The following is a 21679-nucleotide window of genomic DNA, read 5'->3' as shown; positions in this document are numbered from 1 at the left end:
GGGAGTCCTCCATAGCCCAGGGGGACAGGAAATCTGCCTGGAACCATACCAATTACAAAGGCAAGAAGTACGTGTTTGCCTTTGTCATTAATGGAGCCACTGCAGTCTGCCCCCAGTACTGCAAAGTGCCTCCATGGAATGCAGTTTGGTGAAGCAGTGCAGAGGGCTGAATTGCCCAAGGTGCCATTCCCTCTGCAATGGTGCCAATCCTGACCCTTCCTCAGGAAAAGGAAGAGCTGGCTGGGGTACAATCCAAACAAGTGAAGAGATGCGTCACCTCTTTCTCTGTGACCCTGATTGCCTCACAATGCCTTGCTACTGAAGCTGTCTTCAACAAGTCAGCAACAAGCAAGCACTCTATGTCTATGTACTGGGCAGCCCTGGTCCAACGCTTTGGGTCCTGGAGCCTGCCTGCAACATCATAGACTTCCACTGTTCTCCACCAGTCTTGGTTAATGCTCGGTAAGGTGACTCCACATTCTTCCTAGCCCCGAATATCCATTTGTTTTCTGAAATGTCCAGTCCTGTTCTGGAACAGTCAGGGGAATTTTAAGATTTGTTGTTCCTTTAAAACGTAAGAATCCAACAGTTTGTTATTTTAACTGGAATTACCAAACAGTTGAGTTCAAACACAGCACTGGATTCGTTTAGATTAAAAATAAAACAAGTGTATTTAATTGCACAGAGAGATTTTACGTGAATGCAAATATAAGGATTAAAGTCAGAAATGGCTACAAGAGAAGTAAAGATAAAATACTTTCTAGTAACTAAAACTTTACAAGCTAGTCTGGGTTCAAGGTAAGTTCCTCACCACATGTTTCCATCAAAATGTCTGACTGAGCTACTGATGAAGGATGCCTCCAGATTAAAAATCTATTTCCAGCTGTGAGGTAGGCAACATGGAGTCTGTCTTGAAGAAAGTTTCCTGATGCTTCTTACCAGCTAGAATTGTGTCTGCTAAAATGCAAGTTTTTTAGTTCCTGCCCCCTCGGGTGCAATTTGAATGGACATTAGACATGTGATTGTCTATTTCCTACCCGCCATTATAATGTGAGGTTTACCTCCACCCCTTGCGAGTTTGATGGGTCTTTTTATGCAAAATGTAAATACATTCTGATTGTGATTCAAAGTACTATAGAAGTAATTACCAGGTGGAGAAGCCACATTCTTTTTCTGAGGTGGGGCAATTCCTGCTTGGCTGACAAAACACTTCTTAAAAATGATAATTTCAATTTATATCCATAACTTTGATCAGTTGCTTGCACCTACATTATGTGATTATATTAATAACCAGTGAGTCATGAGCTTCACTGAGACCTTGCATGACACTTACCAGATACATTTCATACATTAAAGAACTGGGGTACACTTGAACTGGTTAAACCAGCTGTAATTCATTACCAGATATATGGGTGCCTTTTGCCCTCTGTCTTTTGGCTGTCGTACGGTGACTGTCCTTCTGGTGTATCTGAGTAGACTTACAAAGTTTCAGGAAGCAGCAAGCCTGGAAACATCTGCACTCTCCACCATGGAAGATGCAGCAGCAATCTCTCCTCTCCCCAAAGTGTCAGTCTACCTTGACAACTTTTACAGACACTGCTCTCATCTCCTCCTGTTTGACATTGCAAGTGCTGCAGGAGTCTTCCAAAGGGTTCTGCAAAGTCTTGTTTGGAGCAGCTGTTGCTGTGTAAACCTGTGAGGTGTGGCTGCACAGAGTAAAGCAGTCACCTTCATATTGAGCGGTGGTCTCCCATCGTAAGGGACAGTAAATGAGCTGCAGGCTGCAGTGACCAGCTGGCTCTGGGTTATGTTGTGATAGGGTTATGTAATTTTTAAATAACAATACTTGTGTTGTTCAATACAAGTCTCCGCATGAAACTGTAGGAAGCAGAAGTGTCACTGGATGACAGCTGAATTTGAGAAGTCTGAGGCAGACCGTAAGGGGAAAGGTAAAACATGCAAGTGAGAATATTGAACGGACGTTAAAAAGAGACAAATGTGTCCTTTTATTCTCAGTGCATGTGATTGATACAGAAGGGTTAAGGGTAGATCCACAAAACATCAACGGTTAGTTCTGACTGTTTTTCACAGGCTGAGCTGGTAGTGCTGCCTGTAGTTAAGTTTGTCAGACACTTTCCATTGCAAGCCCTAATTTCCATTGCTTATAGCTTTGCCAAACTTTAGCTGTTTGGGCTGAAGTTGCCAGTGCCGGGTGTCTGACTCAGGCAGAATATTTTTGGAAAATTTCAGCAAAAATGGTTAAGCTGTTTCTGAGACTGAGTGTAATGGGGTTTGCTATTCACTGCTGAGGCACCTCCTTGTGGTTCATCTCTCTCTGGAGTCAGGTCACCCTCTCTCTTCACGATTTTGGGTGTTCCCTCTTCATGACTTAGTCCTCCAGCCAGGTCACTGTAGTTTTTCCATTGTGGAGGCATCAAAGTTCTACTCATCAAAATGTCTCTCACTTGCTCCACTGCCCAATCTGTGCCACTTCCCCATTGTCTGATAGGGGAACCCAGGACCAGGGCCGTTCTCTACTCTGGGTTCCAGCCCTAGGACCCTATGACTAACAACTCAATCCCAGACCTTGTCATGGTTTCCATGGCCTCCTTCCTACTTTTCCTTATCTGCTAGACCAGTGGTTCTCAAAGCCGGTCCGCCGCTTGTTCAGGGAAAGCCCAGGCCAAGGGACGTGCTGGCCGCCCTTCCCGCAACCCCCATTGGCCTGGAGCAGCGAACCGCGGCCAGTGGGAGCTGCGATCGGCCGAACCTGCTGACACAGCAGGTGAACAAACTCGTCTGGTGCGCTGGGGCTTTCCCTGAACAAGCGGTGGACCGGCTTTGAGAACCACTGGTCTAGACCACCTTCTCTGCTCCCGTGGCTACCATCTGTAGTAACCTGCACCCTGGCACTAGCACCTGCTGCAGCGGCAATGCTGCAGCACTGAATGTTGTCCTGGGGAGACAGACGGCCAACGAAAGGGCAGCTCGAGCTGGGCTGGGGGCTTGGAATCTGCCTGAAGCATACAGTTGGAAGTTGCTGTTGAAGAAGAATTGAGATGCTGAGCTAGGGATGAACTGGCGCTGGGGGTGGAGGTGAGGTGATAAAATAAAAGAAGAACAAAAGAATAAAAGCAGGGGACTGGGAAGTGAGAAGGAGGGAAGAAGGAAAATAGGAAAGATTTCAGATCAGGAGAAGCAGAAAAAAACAGACCTGGGTATGTGAGCAGGTGCTATTAGAAGAAAGGGACGTAGAGGGAAATAAAATCTACAGGCTTACCAGAGAGAGAGTACCAAGGGGAAAAAAAACCTGAAAGGAAATATAATTGGTGAAAAATGAAAGTGATCAAAAAGCTGTGTGGTGTGAGGTGAAAACAGACCCCGAAAAGAGTAAACAAGAAACCCACCCACAAAGGAGCTAAAGTACATGAACAGAGAGAATGACTATTGGAACATCTATTGATGGAATACAGTTCAAAGGTGCCTAATGGACAAGTGAGGGTCCAATAGGTGAAGAAAAACCCAGTGAAAGAAAAAGAAAAACTCACTGTAGATAAACCCAGTGAAAAGAGGCACAGCCACAGGAACATCGAATCTAAGGAGCACTTCAAGCTGAAGAGAAGCAAAGAACAGGACAGCAAGAGTGGAGCTGGACATGACACAGTCTGTTATTAAGTAATTTTTTTATTCTTGATAATAACAATGCAGTTGGTACTAACTGCACAGTGTGTACAAGCTCACAAAGGTTAATGAGTGGGTAACAATAGTTTATTAGTAGTAATGGTAAGTCTTTGGTAATGGTCTATATTATTTCTGCTCCTGATACAATTTTTGGGTTTTCCCTGATAAAGTTCTAAAAATTTAAAATCATCCCTTTTGTTTTGGTTTGCCTTTGCCTCTCCTCCCAGTTACCCCTACCCTTGCTGAGCCAGGTCACCACACACCCCTCTCGCAGGTTCTTGCCAGAGTCTGTATTCCCAGGCAGGATCCCAGAGTTTTCTCCCCCCGTATGACTTCTACTGGTCTCTTACCCACTCACCTCCTCTCTAGGGAGTGACTGCAGGGTTTCTTCCAGCAGCCCCCTTCTTTCTCTCACTTTCTGGTTAGATACCAGCCCAGCCTGCCCCTGCCAGGCTGGGCTTCACCATCAGTTAGTGCTTCCCAGCCCTGACTCTCCTTCGGGTGCAGCCTGTCACTGGGCCAGTTGGCACTTTCCTACTCAGGCCATGTGTGGGGTAGACACCCCATCACACCCAGACTTGAGGGAAATATGTTGTGCCCCTGCAGTGAGGGAGAGAAACAAGCAGCCTGACTGAAATGGAGAGGGGTGAGGAATGGGGGGCAGGGGTTTGCAGGAACCAGAGGGTGCAAGAGAGAGAGGTCGGGAAGATCAAAGGTACAGGAGCCAGTGGGGGAGGGGGAGGGGAGTGGATTGGAGCAGAGGGAGGGAGAGAGTTAAGGATGGGAGCATATAGGAACCAGGGGTGAGGGAGTAGTGGGTGTACAGAATCATAGGATACATCTACACTGCAGCTCAGAGCGTGCTTCCCACTGGAAGTGCCCAGCCACTAGCTCTGCGTGAGCTAGCAGGCTAAAAGTAGAAGTGCAGCTAGGGGTGGCCCAGGCAGTGGCTTGGGCTAGCCATTGGATATGTATCCAGAGGGTCTGTGAAGGTTTGTACTCAGGAAGTCAACTTGAGCTGCCATCCCTGCTACCGCCTACACTGCTATTTTGAGCACAGTAGCTGAAGCAGAACTGTCACATATCTTTTTACTTGCACTGGGAAGCACGCTCCTAGCTACAGCGCAAACATAGAAAGGGTGGCAATTAGGGAGGGCATGGGGGGCTCCCACCCCACCCTGAGTTTCATACAGGAGGCAGGTTCCCAGATGGACCTCTTAACTGCACAGAATTAGAGTGGAATGTGAGTTCTGCAGAGGAGAGGTGCTTCTTGCAGCTTGTGCCCTTGGGGGAGGGAGTCAGTGTTTTGTTTACAAACAGAGGCAGGGTGATTAAGAGAAGAAAGGGCTGGTGATTAAATTGAGGATCTGGACATCCTTAGTTGAACCTGGAAAACAGGAATCCCTCTATGGTGGGGAGGGGGGCGGTTTGAAGAGAGAAACAGGGGACTCAGAAGAAATACAGCCAAGCCCTCTGATCCAAGTTTACATTCAGAAAAGAGAGAGATGTGAGGGGGGTATGTGAAAAGAAGGGGCCAAAAACCCAGGGAAGGGATAGCAGTGATATAGAGAAGTTCCCATTCTACCTGTGGTACTTATGTGGCCCCATCACCATGGTATCTGAGTGCCTCCCATCACAGCCCCTCAGTGGGGCGGAGCAGTACTGTTATCCCTATTGTACGGATGGAGCACTGAGGGACATGCTAGGGTGACCAGATGTCCCGATTTTATAGGGACAGTCCCAATATTTGTGGCTTTGTCTTATGTAGGCACCAATTACCCTCCACCCCCTGTCCCAATTTTTCATACTTGCTCTCTGGTCACCCTAGGACACACAGACTAAAGGCCAGATTTTCAAAGGCACCTAGTGGGAAAATGTCGTCCCTGAGCCAATGCATATATGATGTGTAACTCTGGATAAGATGGCTCCGATATTTAAGTATGAAGTGTATAGTTATTGACCACACAAGTTATCAGATGTTCACTGTGATGTTAATATCTACGAGTGGAGACACTAATGGCAATAGTTTTACTTGATTAACGTCTAGAAGATTTGACCCTCCAACTTTCTTTCAAGTGGAAGAGCTGCCCGAGCTTCTGTGCTGTTTATTTTCCTTTCCTGCCTGCAGTGGCCCTGAGATATCTCAGAAGTCTCAATTTTTTTTCTCAACTTCAAAATGTGGAATTTTCTTGGTGTTTGGTTTTAAATATTCACCTGTGAAAACTGCAACTCAAGCACTGTAGTGTTGTGTTTAACACGCTTCTGGAAAGTAACTCATGATAATTATTGTTTTCCTTAAAGCCCCAGCTTCTGGAGTCAAGTGTATATGTGATGATTTCATCCTTTATTCTTAAAGAGAAATGAAGTTTCTAGCCCTTGTGCCTGTGGACAAAGCTTCAAAATGTGGCCCCAGTTCACTGTAAAGGCTCAAAAAGCAGAATTTAAATAAAAAGAACATCAAATCTATTATTTTTACATAATCTCATTATTTGTAAAGCCAATCTTATGATTTTTGGTGAGCCTGATTCATGATGTTTGAACATTTGGGGTTGGCAATACTATGAAAGTGACGTGACAGTGTCAGTTTCACTCCTGTTTAAAGTCAGTTTCTACTCTATTATGAGTAGTGGGGTAACACCCCTAGAGTCCCAGGCAGGTGCAGTATAAACTCACAGGGCCTTGCCCTAGTAGGATGTTTCCAAAAGTAAAATGATCTATTCCAAACTTGATGAACTGCAAAAAAGTAATAGAAAGTAATCTAGATTTTTCTACAATTGTTTCAATTGCTGTATTCAAGAATTAGTAACAAAATAAGAATACACATTAAAATTTGAAACCTAACTCGTGTCCCTTATGTGGATTGACACAAGATGTCAGAACATGTTAGCATTAGAGCTGAGTGGGTCTAATATGTATTAAATTTTATTTTTTTATATAGGAATTAGAAATTATTATCTGAGAGGAGCACTATATCTAAGTTATTATCTGGAAAAAAAAACAGAGTTTTCAGGTGCCCAAGTAGCCTCTGGAATCACAGTTAAAGTTGCCACCCAAATCCCCCCAAATCTGAAATGGTGCCCCTGAAACACAGTCATGGATGAAGGGGACAAGAGCTAGGAAAGACTGAAGATAGGATGAGAGGGGGAGAAAGACAGGAGCTGAGATGGGGTGGACAAGATCAGAGAGGGACGGAAGCATGGGGGAAGAAAAGCCTGTGGCTACTACAGCACACTCCCCTAGAGAACCTAAAATGGACCAGAGGCATCCCGAGTCTCACCACTCCTCTGTTGTCAGCAAAGAGCTGTGAAACTCCCTGGGAAAGTGTGTGGCTCATCCCCCGTCTAGTGGCTGCTCCACATAGAGGACAACATCCTACTACAGATACAGATACAATGGTCAGGGAGGCAAGTCCACTTCCCCTCCTCCAGTGGAACCTGGGGTGTCACTTCAGTGGACCCCAACTTTCAACTCACTAAGAGGTGGGACAAAGACAGGAAATCATCTGTGGGGTAGGAGATTGTCCCCAAGGAGGGAAATGGTTTTCTTGTATGCACATGGTGTAGGAGAGGGGACAGACACCCAGACAAATATTGCCAGGACTCAGGAGTCTGGAGGGTGGGAAAGAATGGGTGACAATGGCCCAGGAATAACTGCTTGAGTAAGACTCACTCTGCAGGGGGCCAGGCCTGTCTTGACCACCCAGGCTATCAAGGAGGTGCTTGATCACCACCCCAGCAGGAGGGAAACCCCAGTGGACAGCCCTGATGGCTGATATACCAGGGAATGAGAGATCACTGCCCACCTCAGTCCCTAGGAGGATCAGGTCCCAGCTTCAGACCCACAAGTTCTGGGGCAAGCGAGTCCATGTGAGAACTTCCCATCTGTGCTGCGAGCATCCCTGTATATTGTGGTGTAAAGGGCAGAGGGTAACTTGGCAGATATGAAGGGTTCTCTTTAATTAGTGATAACAGTGTATCTGGATCTGTCATTAGCATGGTGTGCCTGTATCGTACTCTGGGGTGGGGATTTCGCCTCTGGGTCTGACACGGTAACAGCACCTGCTCAGCTGGTGAAAGAAGGAGCAACCCACTCTAACAGTCACCTGACAGTTTGCACTTAAGGTCTGTAAGGCCCACCCCCAACAGCTATGATTGGCTAGGAACAAGAGGACGGAATTTCCTTCCTAAATTCCCACCAATGCCACCCCTCTCTTTATTGGGCTGGGATGGAGAGAATTGAACGGCTAACAGGCCAACAGACTCTCTTTGGGAGAAAAGGATGTCACTCCTGAATGGAGACAGCAGGGATACTGGTGACTGGAGTTACTGGAAGGAAAGGTTGTCACTCCAGAACTAAGAGAGGAGATTGGCTGGGGATCATCAGGATGACTCTGGGCCAGTCACCTAGCCCCAGGGGCAGGATGGCAATGATGGGCACTGGAGACTTTCTCTTTGTGTACGAGAAGTCACATGGTACACAAAGAGGGGGGAGGGATAGCTCAGTGGTTTGAGCATTGGCCTGCTAAACCCAGGGTTGTGAGTTCAATCCTTGAGGGGGCCATTTAGGGATCTGGGGCAAAAATTGGGGATTGGTCCTGCTTTGAGCAGGGGGTTGGACTAGATGACCTCCTGAGGTCCCTTCCAACTCTGATATTCTATGATTCTATGGTACATCTACACTGCAAAGAAAGGTGTGATCTCAGCAACTCAGGTTGGAATAGCAGTGAAGACACAGCTCTTAACTTGGTTTAGCTGTTTGAGTTCCCCCTATAGGTGCTGAATGATCTCTGCATCGTTCAGGGCTAGGCCCTAACTCTAGGCACAGCCCTGAGCAGGAGATGGGGACACATGCTAACCAGGAGGAGCACCCAGCTAGATGCTGGAACTAGGAATGTGGGGGGTACTGCCTCACCCCGGCTTGAAGTAATTTCCATTATAAACAGGGTTCACAGTTTGGTTCAATGGTTCTCAGCCCCCCACTATAAAAATTGTTCCAGCATCCCTGGCACCAAGAGACTTGGGCCTCAGAGTCAGCTGTCAGGGTCACAATGCCGCCCTCGGGGTAGTAATTTATTGCCAGCCTGTCCCAGTAGGAAATTACTTACCCAGCTCATTGCTCTGACTCAGCTACACTGACCAGTAAGTGCAGAGGGGAGGCAAAGCGCCATTTATTTCCTGCTCTCCTCCAGCCTCCATGCCCACCTGCTCAGTGGGGCTGTAAGAAAGACATCCCAAGATTAATAATAAAACTTCAAGAGGTGGCAATACACGTTCCATGTCACCATCCTGCCCTCTGTGTGCAGATTGGGTGATGTGTGCTCCATGCGGATCAAAATAAACCTGGCGTGGCTGCCTCCAGTGCACCATTTAATCTGTGTCCTGGTTCGCCAGAGATTCTGTGCAAAGATTTTTCTTTGTATTTACCTAGGGTTTGTATTTGAACGGCAGAGGAGGTTTTTGAATGTACAAGGGTCTGGATTCTGCTCCCACTAAAGTCAAATGGCAAAATTCCCATTAAGTTCTATGGGAACAGGATCAGCCGCTTAATGTGTAATACTTTCGCTAATTCTCATTGGCTGACAAACAACAGAAAGCAGACATGCTTGTGAAGTTTAGAGTAAATTCCCTTTGCCTTTACACAGAGAAACAAAAGGAAGTCAGACTCTCAAAACTGGTTCAACAGATTTGTTGGCTTGATTAAATTCAGACCCAGGAAATAGTCACAGTTGTGAAATTGTCTGTAATTTTAGAAGTGCAGGCAGTAAACTTTTCACGGAACGAGGTGGGGAATTGGCTCTATCGTACAGCAAGAGCACAGCACATAACTCTTGAACCAAGTCTGCCGCTATGGGTATCTTCACACAGTCTGGTCTCTGCTCCAACATGTGGTTCTCTTCCAGAGCATCTCCTGGAGCTGTTTCTATTGTTATGACACTGTTTGTGGTAAAACAGGTAAGAAAATTTAATGATGAATGATTGATTTTAAAACCTAGACAGTCCTTTCACCTAGCATTTTAATATTCATAAATGGTACTTGTTTAGCAATTTGTTAAGCATTTCAAAATGCAAAAAGAGTGCTATTGATTTGTAAGCCCTAGCATGTTATTTCCCAATTTACTGCTCTTATCACGTCATATATGAATGTTTTCCTATTTTAATGCTGGTTTTTATATTGAATATATTGTTTTTGAATTTCCTTTATAAAGGCTGTTTTAATATTAACAGACTTTGTGTTAACTACCAAATCTGAGTATCAATTTTAAAACTGTAGTCTGTTTACAAAAGGCAGCAAAAATACGTACGGTATTTACATTAGCTTCTTTTGCAAAACACTACATTTTCTTTAAATACAGTGAAAGATTTTAATAAGATCACATTTTAATTTTTACCATAAATTATTGACATATGTAGAATATCGAAGAGTTTGAAACATTTCTTCTCAACGGGTTGCCATAAAATTCACTTCAAGGAAATTTTTATTTTTTTTAAAAAAGGCTATATCTGTAGTGAGCTAGGCAGATTTTTTTTTAACAGTTTCATAAAGTATAATGGTAAATTTCATTCTGTTCTGACTGAGATTAAAACACAGATTTAAGATTCCTGTGAGTAAAAAGAAAGTTAAATTTTCTCCTATCTGAATATAACTGACAGATTTACCGAGAGGAAGCGTATCTTGTTGAATACATTTCATGGAGTTTTGTTTTACTTTTGCTTCTAAAATTTGTATGAATAAATAATACAAAGTCAATGAGTATCACCAAGGCTTTGAATTTTTGAATGAACAAAATCATATTGCACTCAGACAATTCTAACCACGCAAATGATTTCACACAGATTCACTTAAAACTGAATCATCACTATACTTTCTAAGACATATCAAATCATGAGGACACATGGGGTGAAATCCTGGGCCCGCGGAAGTCAAAGGTGAAACTCATTAACTTCAATGAGGCCAGGATTTCTTCCCTGTTATATTTTCCATCCATATTCTCAGTAATAACATCAGCTTTGATTCATTTATAATACTGTAATAAACTTGAAGCATGTCTTGGTGAGGAAGAAGCAATTGTAATTTTTCACATCCATGTCCCCCTGATAGACAGGTAGATTAAGGGAATGGTTACAAATATTAGTAACTATTTAAACTTCTAGAGCTTTTTCGGAGCATATGTAGTACTTTTTTGTTGTTTACAGCCTGTGATCATTCAGTCTGACTGGCCAACAATTTCTCAGCATATTCCAAATAAAGAATATTCCAGCATTAAGTAGCATATTCCAAATAAATTTGTATTACTTTATTTCACCTTCATTTTAACAAGATTCACAGGGCGAAATTTTGACCCCCCTGAGGTCAGTGGCAAAACTCCCATTGACTTCAATGGGGCCAGGATTTCACCCATAGATCTTAATGTCAGAAGAGATCATTATGATCTGACCTTCTGCATAACATGGGATGGAAAATCTACCCAGTGATTCCCACATCAATGCTATAATTTCTAGTTGAGCTAGACCATATCTTTTAGAAAGAGACATCCAGTCTTGATGTAAAGATTCCAAGTGATGAAGAATCCACCAGGTCCCAATTAAGTTGTTCAAAAGGTTAATTATGCTCATTGCTAAAAATTTGTGCCCTATCTCTAGCCTGAATTTATCTAGCTTCAGCTTCCAGACACAGGATCTTGTTCTGATTTTGTCTATTAGATTAAAGAGCCCGCTACTAGCAGAAATGTTCTCCCCATGTTGGTACTTACGGACTGTGATCAAGTCACTCTCACTTTTGTAACAGATATGGCAACCTCCTGAAATATCCTGAACAAACCTTATTGAATTAAGTTAAACCGTACTGAATTAGGTTTAACTATTTTAGGAGTTTGTTTGAAAAATGCAAATGTTTATGCATTATTGTGGGATTATCTGGAACTTCTTTAGGAGGAAGCAGAGTAACAGCCGTGTTAGTCTGTATTCGCAAAAAGAAAAGGAGTACTTGTGGCACCTTAGAGACTAACCAATTTATTTGAGCATAAGCTTTCGTGAGCTACAGCTCACTTCATCGGATGCATACTGTGGAAACTGCAGAAGACATTATACTGCAGTTTCCACAGTATGCATCCGATGAAGTGAGCTGTAGCTCACGAAAGCTTATGCTCAAATAAATTGGTTAGTCTCTAAGGTGCCACAAGTCCTCCTTTTCTTTTTAGGAGGAAGACACATTAATCTCTGAGAAGTATTTTGAGCTTCAAAAGACGATGTTGAATAATGTAGCAGACACGACTGATCTTTTGGGACAATATGTGTGAAGTGGAATTCTTAGGAAGTACTTGGGAGAAGGAGATTGTAAACTTGGACCTACAGACTCAGTCTTGGAAGTTGCACCCAGAGGAGGGGACCTTTTGTCTGCTCATCCCCTGTTACATGAGGACAGTTCAAAGACAAACTGTATAATGGAGTAACTGAGTTACTAATGAAAGATCTCGTTCTCATTAAGAATAAATGTGCTTGCTTAGAAAGAGCTGCGTGGTAGTTTAACTGTGACAATTACACTGTGTACCATCTCTGAAGAGAAAAGTAAAGCAGGCCGGCATCGCTGGGGAGGTCACAGTATAGACAGTGAGCTGTGCAGTCTGGAAGTACCCTGATCAGGAGGGAGTGAGATGGGGGTCTCCGCCCAAAAGAGATGATGGCTGAGGAGCCGGGAGTCTTGAGTTGGTGCCCTTGCTGGACCACAGAGGGGGAATATAGGTGCAGTTGCTCTGAACTGTGACAACCCTTTCTTGGATAAGCTTTCTCAGTCCCTCACTTTTAGGTGGGTTTTCCAGACCTCAAATCTTTCTTGTAGTGCTTTTCCCAATCCTTTCCAATTTGTCAGTTTTATTTACTCAAAATAATTGTCCAGTAATAGTATCACTAATGCCATATACAGCAATAATACCACCTCCCTACTTGATATTCCCCTGCTAATACATCCATGAATTTCATTAGCCCCCTTAACCAGAGCATGGCACTGGGAACTTGTATTCAGTTGGTTTACCCCATGATACCTAAATTCTTTTCTGAGTCATTGCTGTCCCAGAGGTGTAACCTGCATTCCTGGCTCCTGGGAGTATTAAAATGACTATTGTTCAAATGAACCCAGCTTTCACATTGCTCTTTGTAGCTGACTTGTGCTTATCATTATGGACCACTCCACCACAAGTTGTGTCCTCTGCAAACTTCACCACTAATGATTTTATGTTTTCTTCCAAATCATTGATAAAGATATTGGCTGGCATTAGGTCAAGCGCAGATCCCTAGGGAACTCAACTAAAAAATCCCCTCATTGGATGATGACTCCAGATTTACAATTACCTTTTGAGATCTATAGCTTAGGAGGCTGTTTAATATATTTAGTATATGCTGCACTGATTTTGTACAGTGCTACTCTTTTAATCAGAATGTCATGCAGCACTAAGTCATATGTCTCACAGAAGTTCATGATGTCAACAGTTACCAGCTACTGCTGTTTCAATTTCTCTATATATGAAAGCTTGCAACCGAAGCAGAAAATGTGATGAATCTGTGTCCTTGTACCTTTAAACATCCTGCCCCTTTTGTGGTGGGTGCTGTCCAGAACCTCTTTCTCAGCATGTGCAGTGTCAGCTGGGACTAGAGAGGATCCAGGTAGCAGTTCTGAGAGCTTTCCCTGTATTTCCTTGGTCATTTACCCCTGTTTGTTTATTGTAAACCAAACTTGTGTCAATTAAACGGAGCCGCTTTTTCTACGAATGCGTCATCTCCATTTACTTGCCTCTTAAGATGAAGTTCACTGACCAGTGGATGTCCCAAGAATCTCTCCTGGTCGCCTGCATTTTGGGGCCCACATCAGGGAAAAGCCAAGATGTTTTTTGTCCTGGAAACAAACATTCCTTTCTCATGGCTCTTATAAATATTCTCTCCTTATCTTGCAAGTCCATCATGTGAAGAATAATTAGTCTTTCCACTCCAGGGGATTTAAAGTATGGGCGGCTCACAGTCATGAGCCTGAAGCTGGCCTGGGAGCAGTGCTGGGGAAAACAAGGAGCTGGGGAAACAGTCCTCTCTGAGCTATTTCAAACTTTATGATCCCAGAAAAGAAAGCTCAAGTCCCCTCTGTCTAGCACTGAAAGCTTTCATGCTGGCAGGCTTTTAGCACAAGACAGAGGAAGCTGGAGCACTGGTCAAAGCATTATTTGCTCAGCACTGCACCTCCACTTTTCTTTTAGACCCTCTCTCAAAACCTTCAACCAGTCTCCAGTCCTGGCTCATTAAAAATCTTATTTGCATACACTAATTCTGGGGGATTAGGAAATTCACATTAAAAAAACTTCCTTAATTGAGAGTTATGGTTGCTGATGGGTATTTCCTGAGAAAGAAATACTAAAAAGCAAGGATATCTTAAGGCAATATTCACACCCAGAACAAAACCATTTTCTAAGCATTAACTCACTGCCATTATGACACCACCAACCCACTAAAACCCTTTCTGACACACTCCTTTCCATTCAACAACGCTATTACCCTCAGCACACACTGAAGAACTGAAAATCACACAGAAACTGTGCAAAGGTGGGTACGAATGAGAAGCCCCATTTAAGAGAGAGGTTTTAACAACGATTACTCCTGTTTTACAAACATTACAGACAGTCATTCTAGCATGCTCTGAATCTAATGGATAAGATACAGATATGTCCCCAGGAGGCTACTTGTGTGGACTCACACAATCTTCTGGATCTCAGTTACTTTGGCCCAGATTTTTAAAGGTATTTAGGCGTTGCTGTGCTGATGGGACCTTCTGATCAGGATTATAAATCCTGGGTTTCCCTGAGGAGCACTTAGCCGTCAGCCAGGAGTGGAGTCTACAGCACACTGAAGACCAGACATGTGTGCAGTGCAGCCTATCAGCTTTTGGCATTTCACCAAAACTGTTCGCAACCCAGACAACGTACATTGTACATGTGCAAATGGCAATTTTTCAGAAGCATTCAACTCAGCCAAATGGAAATGGATTTTCCTTGGAAAACTGAAAGGTGCCTCTGCACTGTAAGGACTGCTGCTTTAAAGGAAGCTTATGTTCAGCCTCCCTTCCAGAAACCATCTCTTGATGATGACGAGCTGGACAATAACTGACCAGCATCAAATTGTTTGTTCTTGGTTATGATTGTAAGAAAGGTCATGGCAAGTGTCCTTGGAGTTTCTGGATGCCTCTGGTTTCCTGGCCGCTGGCAGGATACCATCCAGGGCTTGGCATAGAGACTGGTCTCATTACAATGACTGATGATCTTCTCCTGGCAGTGGATAAATAAAGATCAAGCATCCATGCCGATATTAGATTTATCAGCAGCCTTGACCCATGGATTAGGAGTAGGCTTGGAAGAATTAGATTTTTATCAGTAAATGTCAGTAAAAGTTGATTTTACTGTACGCACACAAACCAATGAAAAAAATATTGCCATCAGTAATAATCTAAATTTACAGATAGGCTAAGTAAGCAAAATGCTGCTTGAGAACTTAGAGAGTTTAACTTAAGGATATTGACTTTGTATATTTTGATAGTTTGTGTTTTAATGGTGTAAGGCACAGAGTGCCCTTAAACCCAGGCCTGCAGAGCAGCTAGGCAACAAACACCTCCATGCTGCCACCCACCAGCAGCTGTAACCAGCTCACACTCCTCTCCCCTTGCCCCACTGCTGACACAGACCACAGGAAGTCCTGCCTCAAGGGGTCTGACAGGCAGCAGCCCTATGGCTCCTGATTGGCTCCCCGCCCTATATAAACACAAGGGTCATTCTGGGAACTGTCCAGGCAACAGTGTGGATTTTCTGTAGCTGTCATGGCCATTCCTGCTCTTGAACTCCTGGTTTAGACCTCAGCTTGACTTGGACCTTGTTTCTTGACTCAGACCTTGAAACCTGTATCGAACTCTGATCCTTGATATTAACCCCAGCCTAGAACTTGATGATAAGCTCCTCCACTACTCAGCCTCAGGTATAACCTGACTCCAACCCTTGGTCCCAACTGCACTTCACAGGATGCTGACAGTTTGCCTTGGCCAGCCTAGCTCACAGTGAAGGCCACTCCTTGCCCAGCATGCCCCGGAGGGTACTGGAAATACCTGTACAGGTTGACTGCTCTCAGGAGGAGCTCCCCAGCTTCGAGTCCAAGTATTGCAGCTTGCAACAGAGACCCAAGCTCTGCACAAGCAAGAGCACAGCTCTGTGATGAAAACATGGCACCGTGGGCCCAACTGGCACAGCACACCACAGATAACCACGAGCTATGAGAGCAGGCGGCCTGGCTGCCAGATTAGAACCCTGCACTATGAGCATGCACTGCAGCCATGTACCTGGACCCAAGGCCTTCAGGCCTCCATCCAGAACATTCACAAAATTCCTAACTGTTATCAGGTATCTTGCACGCATCTCTGCAGAGGTGGGTTTGAAGGAGGATGGTTTTGTGGATTTTTACAGGGAGTTCCTTCCAGGAATAGGGGCATTGGAAAAGCAGTTGTAGCCTTGTTACTTTTGCTCCTCCCCATTTGTTGGATCAACTCGTCATCTTAAACTCTCCACTTGTTTTTGTATATGTAACTTTAGTGCCCTTGTGGCCAAGATGGAGTCTGCTCTGCAGGCAGCTCTGGCCAAGAAAAGGTGTGCACAGGAAAGGAACACAGCAGGGAAAGTCCTTTCCACGCCAGGGGCAGCTGTTCCAAAATCCAATCATGTGGACAAGGGTGATCCAGTGAATATACAAAGCCTTTGACAAGGTCCCACACCAAAGGCTCTTAAGCAAAGTAAATAGTCCTGGGATAAGAGGGAAGGCCCTCTCATGAATCAGTGAGTGGCTGGAAGATAGGAAACAAAGGGTAGGAATAAATGGTCCATTTTCACAATGGAGAGAGGTAGTAAGACAATAAATATAATGCCGCTATATAAATCCATTGTACCCCCACACGTTGAATAGTGCATACAGTTCTGGTCTCCCCATCTGAAAAAAAGATATCAGAGTTAGAAAAGGTGGAGAAAAGAGCAACAAAAATATTAGGGGTGTGGGACATCTTCCATATAAGGAAATATTAAAAAGACTAAGACTGTTCATCTTAGAAGAGAGATAATTCAGGGGAGATATGGTAGAGGTCTATAAAATCAGGAATGGTGTGGAGACAGTGAATAAGGAGTATGCCTTCATATAACACAAGAACCAGGGGTCACCAATTGAATTAATGGGCAATAAGTTTTCAACAAATAAAAAGAAGTATTTCTCCACACAATGCACAGCTGACCTATGGAACCCATCTCCAGGGGATGTTGTGAAGGCCAAAAGTATAACTAACTGGGTTCAAAAAAGAATGAGATAAGTTAATGGAGGATAGGTCCATCAATGTCTCTTAGCCAAGACGGTCAGGGATGCAACCTATCATCTGGGTGTTCCTAAACCTCCACCTGCCAGAAACTGGGACTGGATGACAGGAGATGGATCACTTGATAATTGCCCTGTTCGGTTCATTCCCTCTGAAACATCTGGAATCTGCCAATGTCAGAAGACAGGATATTGGGCTCAATGGGCTATTGTTCTGACCCAGTATGACCATTCTTATGTTACGTTATGTCCTGTGTTATACAGGAAGTCAGACTAGATTATCACAATGCTCCCTTCTGGCCTTGGAATCTATGAAAATGGAGATGAGTCTTTGCTAGTTTTTCAATTGCCTTACTTGAAACAGGGATACTGAGGGGTTGCCGGGGAGGTCTGCTGAAACAAGGATTAGTGTCTGGAGTTTGGGAGGGATATGCTGGGAAGGGATTTACCTCTTTAAAGGTGACGTTAACAAAACGGTATTACTTATTTATTTCTTCATAATTATATTAAACTGCAACGAAACAGCTCTCAGCCAATTCTCCGGGCATCCTTGACAATCTGTAAAATACACTAATAAACAGTCCCATGAATTATTTCCAGTCATATCAATCAAATAATCCAGTGAAAACATAAATATTCAACAACGATTAATCAACCTCTGCGTATAATCCAATTGTTAACGGCTTGAAAATGTTTCAGGATTTATGAGTCATAGCACACAACTTGGACAGCATGGCTCTGTCGAGGTGATATATTCAGTGTCCAGTTGGAAGTTTGACAAAAATGTGTGGCATGGGGGAGAACATAGGAGTGTAACAGCGTATCGCTTGGCCAGAGAAAAAGTGACAACTCTTGAATTTTTTATATTACTTATTTCAACTGTTAAAGTAGCAGAAAACTATCCCACCTAGAAAAATACAAAGTTCAAACTCAGTTTCTTCATTTACAATATTTTCTGTATGTGCAGGTCTTAGGCTCTCTGCTGCAGAAAACGACGACGAAGTGGCTTAAGTATAAAAAAGATTGTTTGAAAAAGTTACAAGAATCTGCAGTAGAAACTGGTAAGAAACCTGACTAAAAATGGGGTAACATTTCAAAATAACCATATTAAAGGTGTAAATAGAAATTTATTGAACCATATTGCAGAGGTATGTTTTTATTCATATATTTCAAGATTTAAGGCCAGAAAGGCCTACTATAAATAGACAAGCAGAGGAATGCCATCGAGTTATGTTTAAGACCTTAGTGTTGCTTAGCCAAAAAAAGAAGTGAAATCAGCTTGAAACTCAGCAAATTGTTCACAACCCCTGACAAATGCTGGATAACTTTGGAGCGAGATGAATTTCCAGATGTTGGGATTTATAAATGACCCTAATTAAGCAAAGCAGTTAGAACCCACTGAACTAACGAGGTTTGCCACCCGTCAATGATCACTCTGTGTTGTATCCCTTCATCTCCATCCTTCTGTTTCTTGTCTATGCAAGTCCTGAGCCTGATCCCATTTAAGTCAGTAGGAGATTTTCCACTGATTTCAGTGTGTACAGATTCAGCTCTCTGGGGCTGGGAATGTCTCTTTGTACAGAGTCCTAGCACAGTGGGGTCTCTGCACGCTACTACGACTATTAATAATAAACTAAGGAGGGTGACCATATTTCCCAAAGGGAAAATGGGACATTGTGTGGGGCTAACCCGTGCCCTCCCCTGACCGCCCCCGCACATGGGGCTGGCCCGAGTCATTCGCCTGAGGGCCCCCCCACATGTGGGGCTGGCCTGAGCCCCTGGCCCGAGCACTCCTCTTCCCCACCAGCATGTGAGGTTGGTGTCGCTGCTCGCTCGAGCCCTGCCTGCCCCTCCCCCCCATGCATAGCTGGCATCACCACTCGCCCCCCCCCCACATATGTTCCTCTGCACCCCACTTCTTGACAAAAGTGGGCATTTGTCCCATTTGCTCTTGCCACCTGATCAACTTGATCAGGTGACAAGAGCAAATGGGACAAATGCTCACTTTTGCCAAAACAGTCAGGACAGCCGGGACAGGGCTTAAAAAAGGGACTGTCCTGGCCAAAGCAGGATGTCTGATCACCCTAAAACTAAGTATTAATCTTACAGTGTCCACATAAGACAAACACATTGATTCTTATGCAATATAAAGGAGTGCACAGTTCGTTGTAACACAACCTTAGCTCTCACTCAAAGTAACTATTTCCATCAATAATTTCAAAACATAAACAAAAACATTAAATATGTATACAAAAACACATAGTGATCAGCTTCCAAAACAGATGCACAAACATATATATAGATGGTCAATGTTATATGTTTTCCCGGTGAAACTAAAAAGTGTTTATAGGCAGTTTACTGGGGGAAAAGAACTATTGAAAGTACACATTTATGTGACGTATTTCCCTCAACAGTAACACTTAAGAAAATGTTTGGACACTGAAATCAAGATATCATGGATTTTTTGATATGTGTTGTTTTTGTTGAGAATTAAAATGGAGGTGTCATAATGAAACATGCATTTATTTGTACTTGAAAGGATTAACTGATGGAACCCTGGCCCACTGAAGTGAATGACAAAACTTCTATTTACTTCAGCGGGGCCAGGATTTCACCCAGTATGTTTATGTTTATGTAGCCGTGTAAGATTTATGACATACCTGGTTCAATTATCTTGCTTTGTTTTAAGAGATTGTCTACACGCGGGGTTTCAAACTGGATGAAATGACATTAATCTAGTTTGAAAACAATTTGCATATGTAACTCTTCTGTCAGTTGGAGTTGACAGCAGCGACAGCTGGGTTCAATATCTAGGGGTTCCTTTTCAACAATACAACACAAAAACGGCTTGAGCCCCCACCCAGTAACCTGGGACAATTACATACCATCCGCTGGTCACCTCCAAGAGGCAATACTTCCCCTCTCACAAGCACACAGGAGAGATAATAAGAGAAGAGAAGTAACCCGGCGTTACTTTGGGAAAACGTCGCAAGCCGGATTCATAAACATAAAACCATGAGCAAAAGACCCACCCGAGAGTATGTTGGGCAGTGTTCTTTTGGCTCAGGTTCTTAAGTCCACCAACCAAAAGTTCCTTTAATGCACCCTTCCTTTCTTCTGTCCACCACAACCCGCTTACGACTGTTGTCCTTGATTAGTGAAGACGCAAAATTCAGAGGTGAGCTCACTTCCCACCCTAGTGGGGAATGGGGGCACCTTGCTTGTTCTGCTGTCCAGGAGCTTGCTTTGGCATCAGCCGCCCTGTCAGCCGCTTGCCATTCCGCCCTGCCGTCCACTCACCACTCCACCAGTTGTTCCATTGGCCACCCTGCTCACTGCTCCGTTCTGCCTGCCAGCCACTTGCCAGTCCGTTCTGCCAGCCGCTTCGCTCTGCACCCTTTGGGATGTCTCGAGATCCCACCACTTAACACAGTTCTCAGTGATTTCAGCTGTTAGTGGTGGAGCCTCACTACCAGTGTGGACTGGGCAGTCTTGTGCATCAGCGACACCGTCCCAAAAGAGGCTGAATGCTTAGACCTGGTCATCAGTGATGTCAGCTCTGTGGTGTGTAACAAGACTCGCAGTTGAATCTTAATCAGCTCTGTTATTACACTGTGGAGAGATGCAGGGTTAAATAGTGGCTTGGAGCCTTTGGCAGGGCCCACACCACCAGGTACAAGTACGTGTCCCCACCCTCTCGTGACTCCACTGGGTTTTGGCACACACATCACCTGCTTAGCAAGTGCAGTTTAGTTGAGCATGAGTCCCTCAATCACAGAATGCCTAGCGCAGTTCTGCTGCCCTTGATTCACACAACAAGGATAACAACCCTTTAATACCCCTGCCCCAATAACAAAGTGACTTATGACTTGAGCTCATTCAGACCCTGCTTACATTGCATACATACAATGCAACTTATCACTGCACACTAACTCTGCATTTGTCTGGAACGCTGGAGTCCTCTTGCAAAGTGGACTAGGTTTGCTTCAAATTGAAATAGTTCGGTTTTTTGTTTGTGTGCATGTGATTGCTGTGCACCACTTTTTTCATGCTTTCAATGGCTATCCAACAGTGCTTTGCAGTTCGACTGTTACTGACCTGTTCATTGTGTGCCCTCCCTCCACGGGGGTCCTGTTTTCTGGATAACGCTTCTCCCTTTAAAAATTGGCACAGAGCCAGATATTGCCTGTTTGCCCCTCAATCCCAGTGTATCATTATTCTGGTGATGCAACCACGATAACACTCCAGAAGCCCCATAACGTGCCTCGCACAGCTCCTTGGAGCTGTGCTGAGGCACTATATCTCACTGCCATCTGGGGAGATGCATTGGCTCAGGAACCTCTTGTGGGAAAGCACAGGAATAGGACCTTTTTATGGACATTGTAAAGCAGATGTCCACAAAGGGTCGCAACCAGGACACCAGCCAGTGACAAATAAACAACACTCATCTCAGGAGAAAGCATACTGAAATGAGGGATGAAAGGAGACAATCTGGCAGGGGACATGTGACCTGCCCATTTTTGAAGAACTGGATAGTGTTCTACACAATTACAGTACAACCTGTCCCAGGCATTACTCTGAACCTTCTGCCTGTACCTCCCCCTACCAAGCATGACCAGCTCGACTCA

At 44.1% G+C, this 21679-nt stretch overlaps 1 protein-coding gene across 1 annotated transcript in view; it reads left to right on the top strand.

The window, feature by feature from the left end:
* Positions 1-9527: 9527 nt before the first annotated feature.
* Positions 9528-21679, top strand: part of GLP2R (glucagon like peptide 2 receptor) — a 119320-nt gene continuing 107168 nt past the window's right edge. The window contains exons 1-2 of the mRNA XM_074970804.1: positions 9528-9632; positions 18019-18112. Of these exons, the coding sequence (XP_074826905.1) occupies positions 9528-9632; positions 18019-18112 (199 nt within the window). The remainder of the gene's footprint in view (positions 9633-18018; positions 18113-21679) is intronic.

The sequence above is a fragment of the Natator depressus genome, chromosome 14 (assembly GCF_965152275.1).
Source record: "Natator depressus isolate rNatDep1 chromosome 14, rNatDep2.hap1, whole genome shotgun sequence".
Lineage (NCBI taxonomy): Eukaryota > Metazoa > Chordata > Testudines > Cheloniidae > Natator > Natator depressus.
This window is presented reverse-complemented; position numbering and strand designations above follow the sequence as displayed.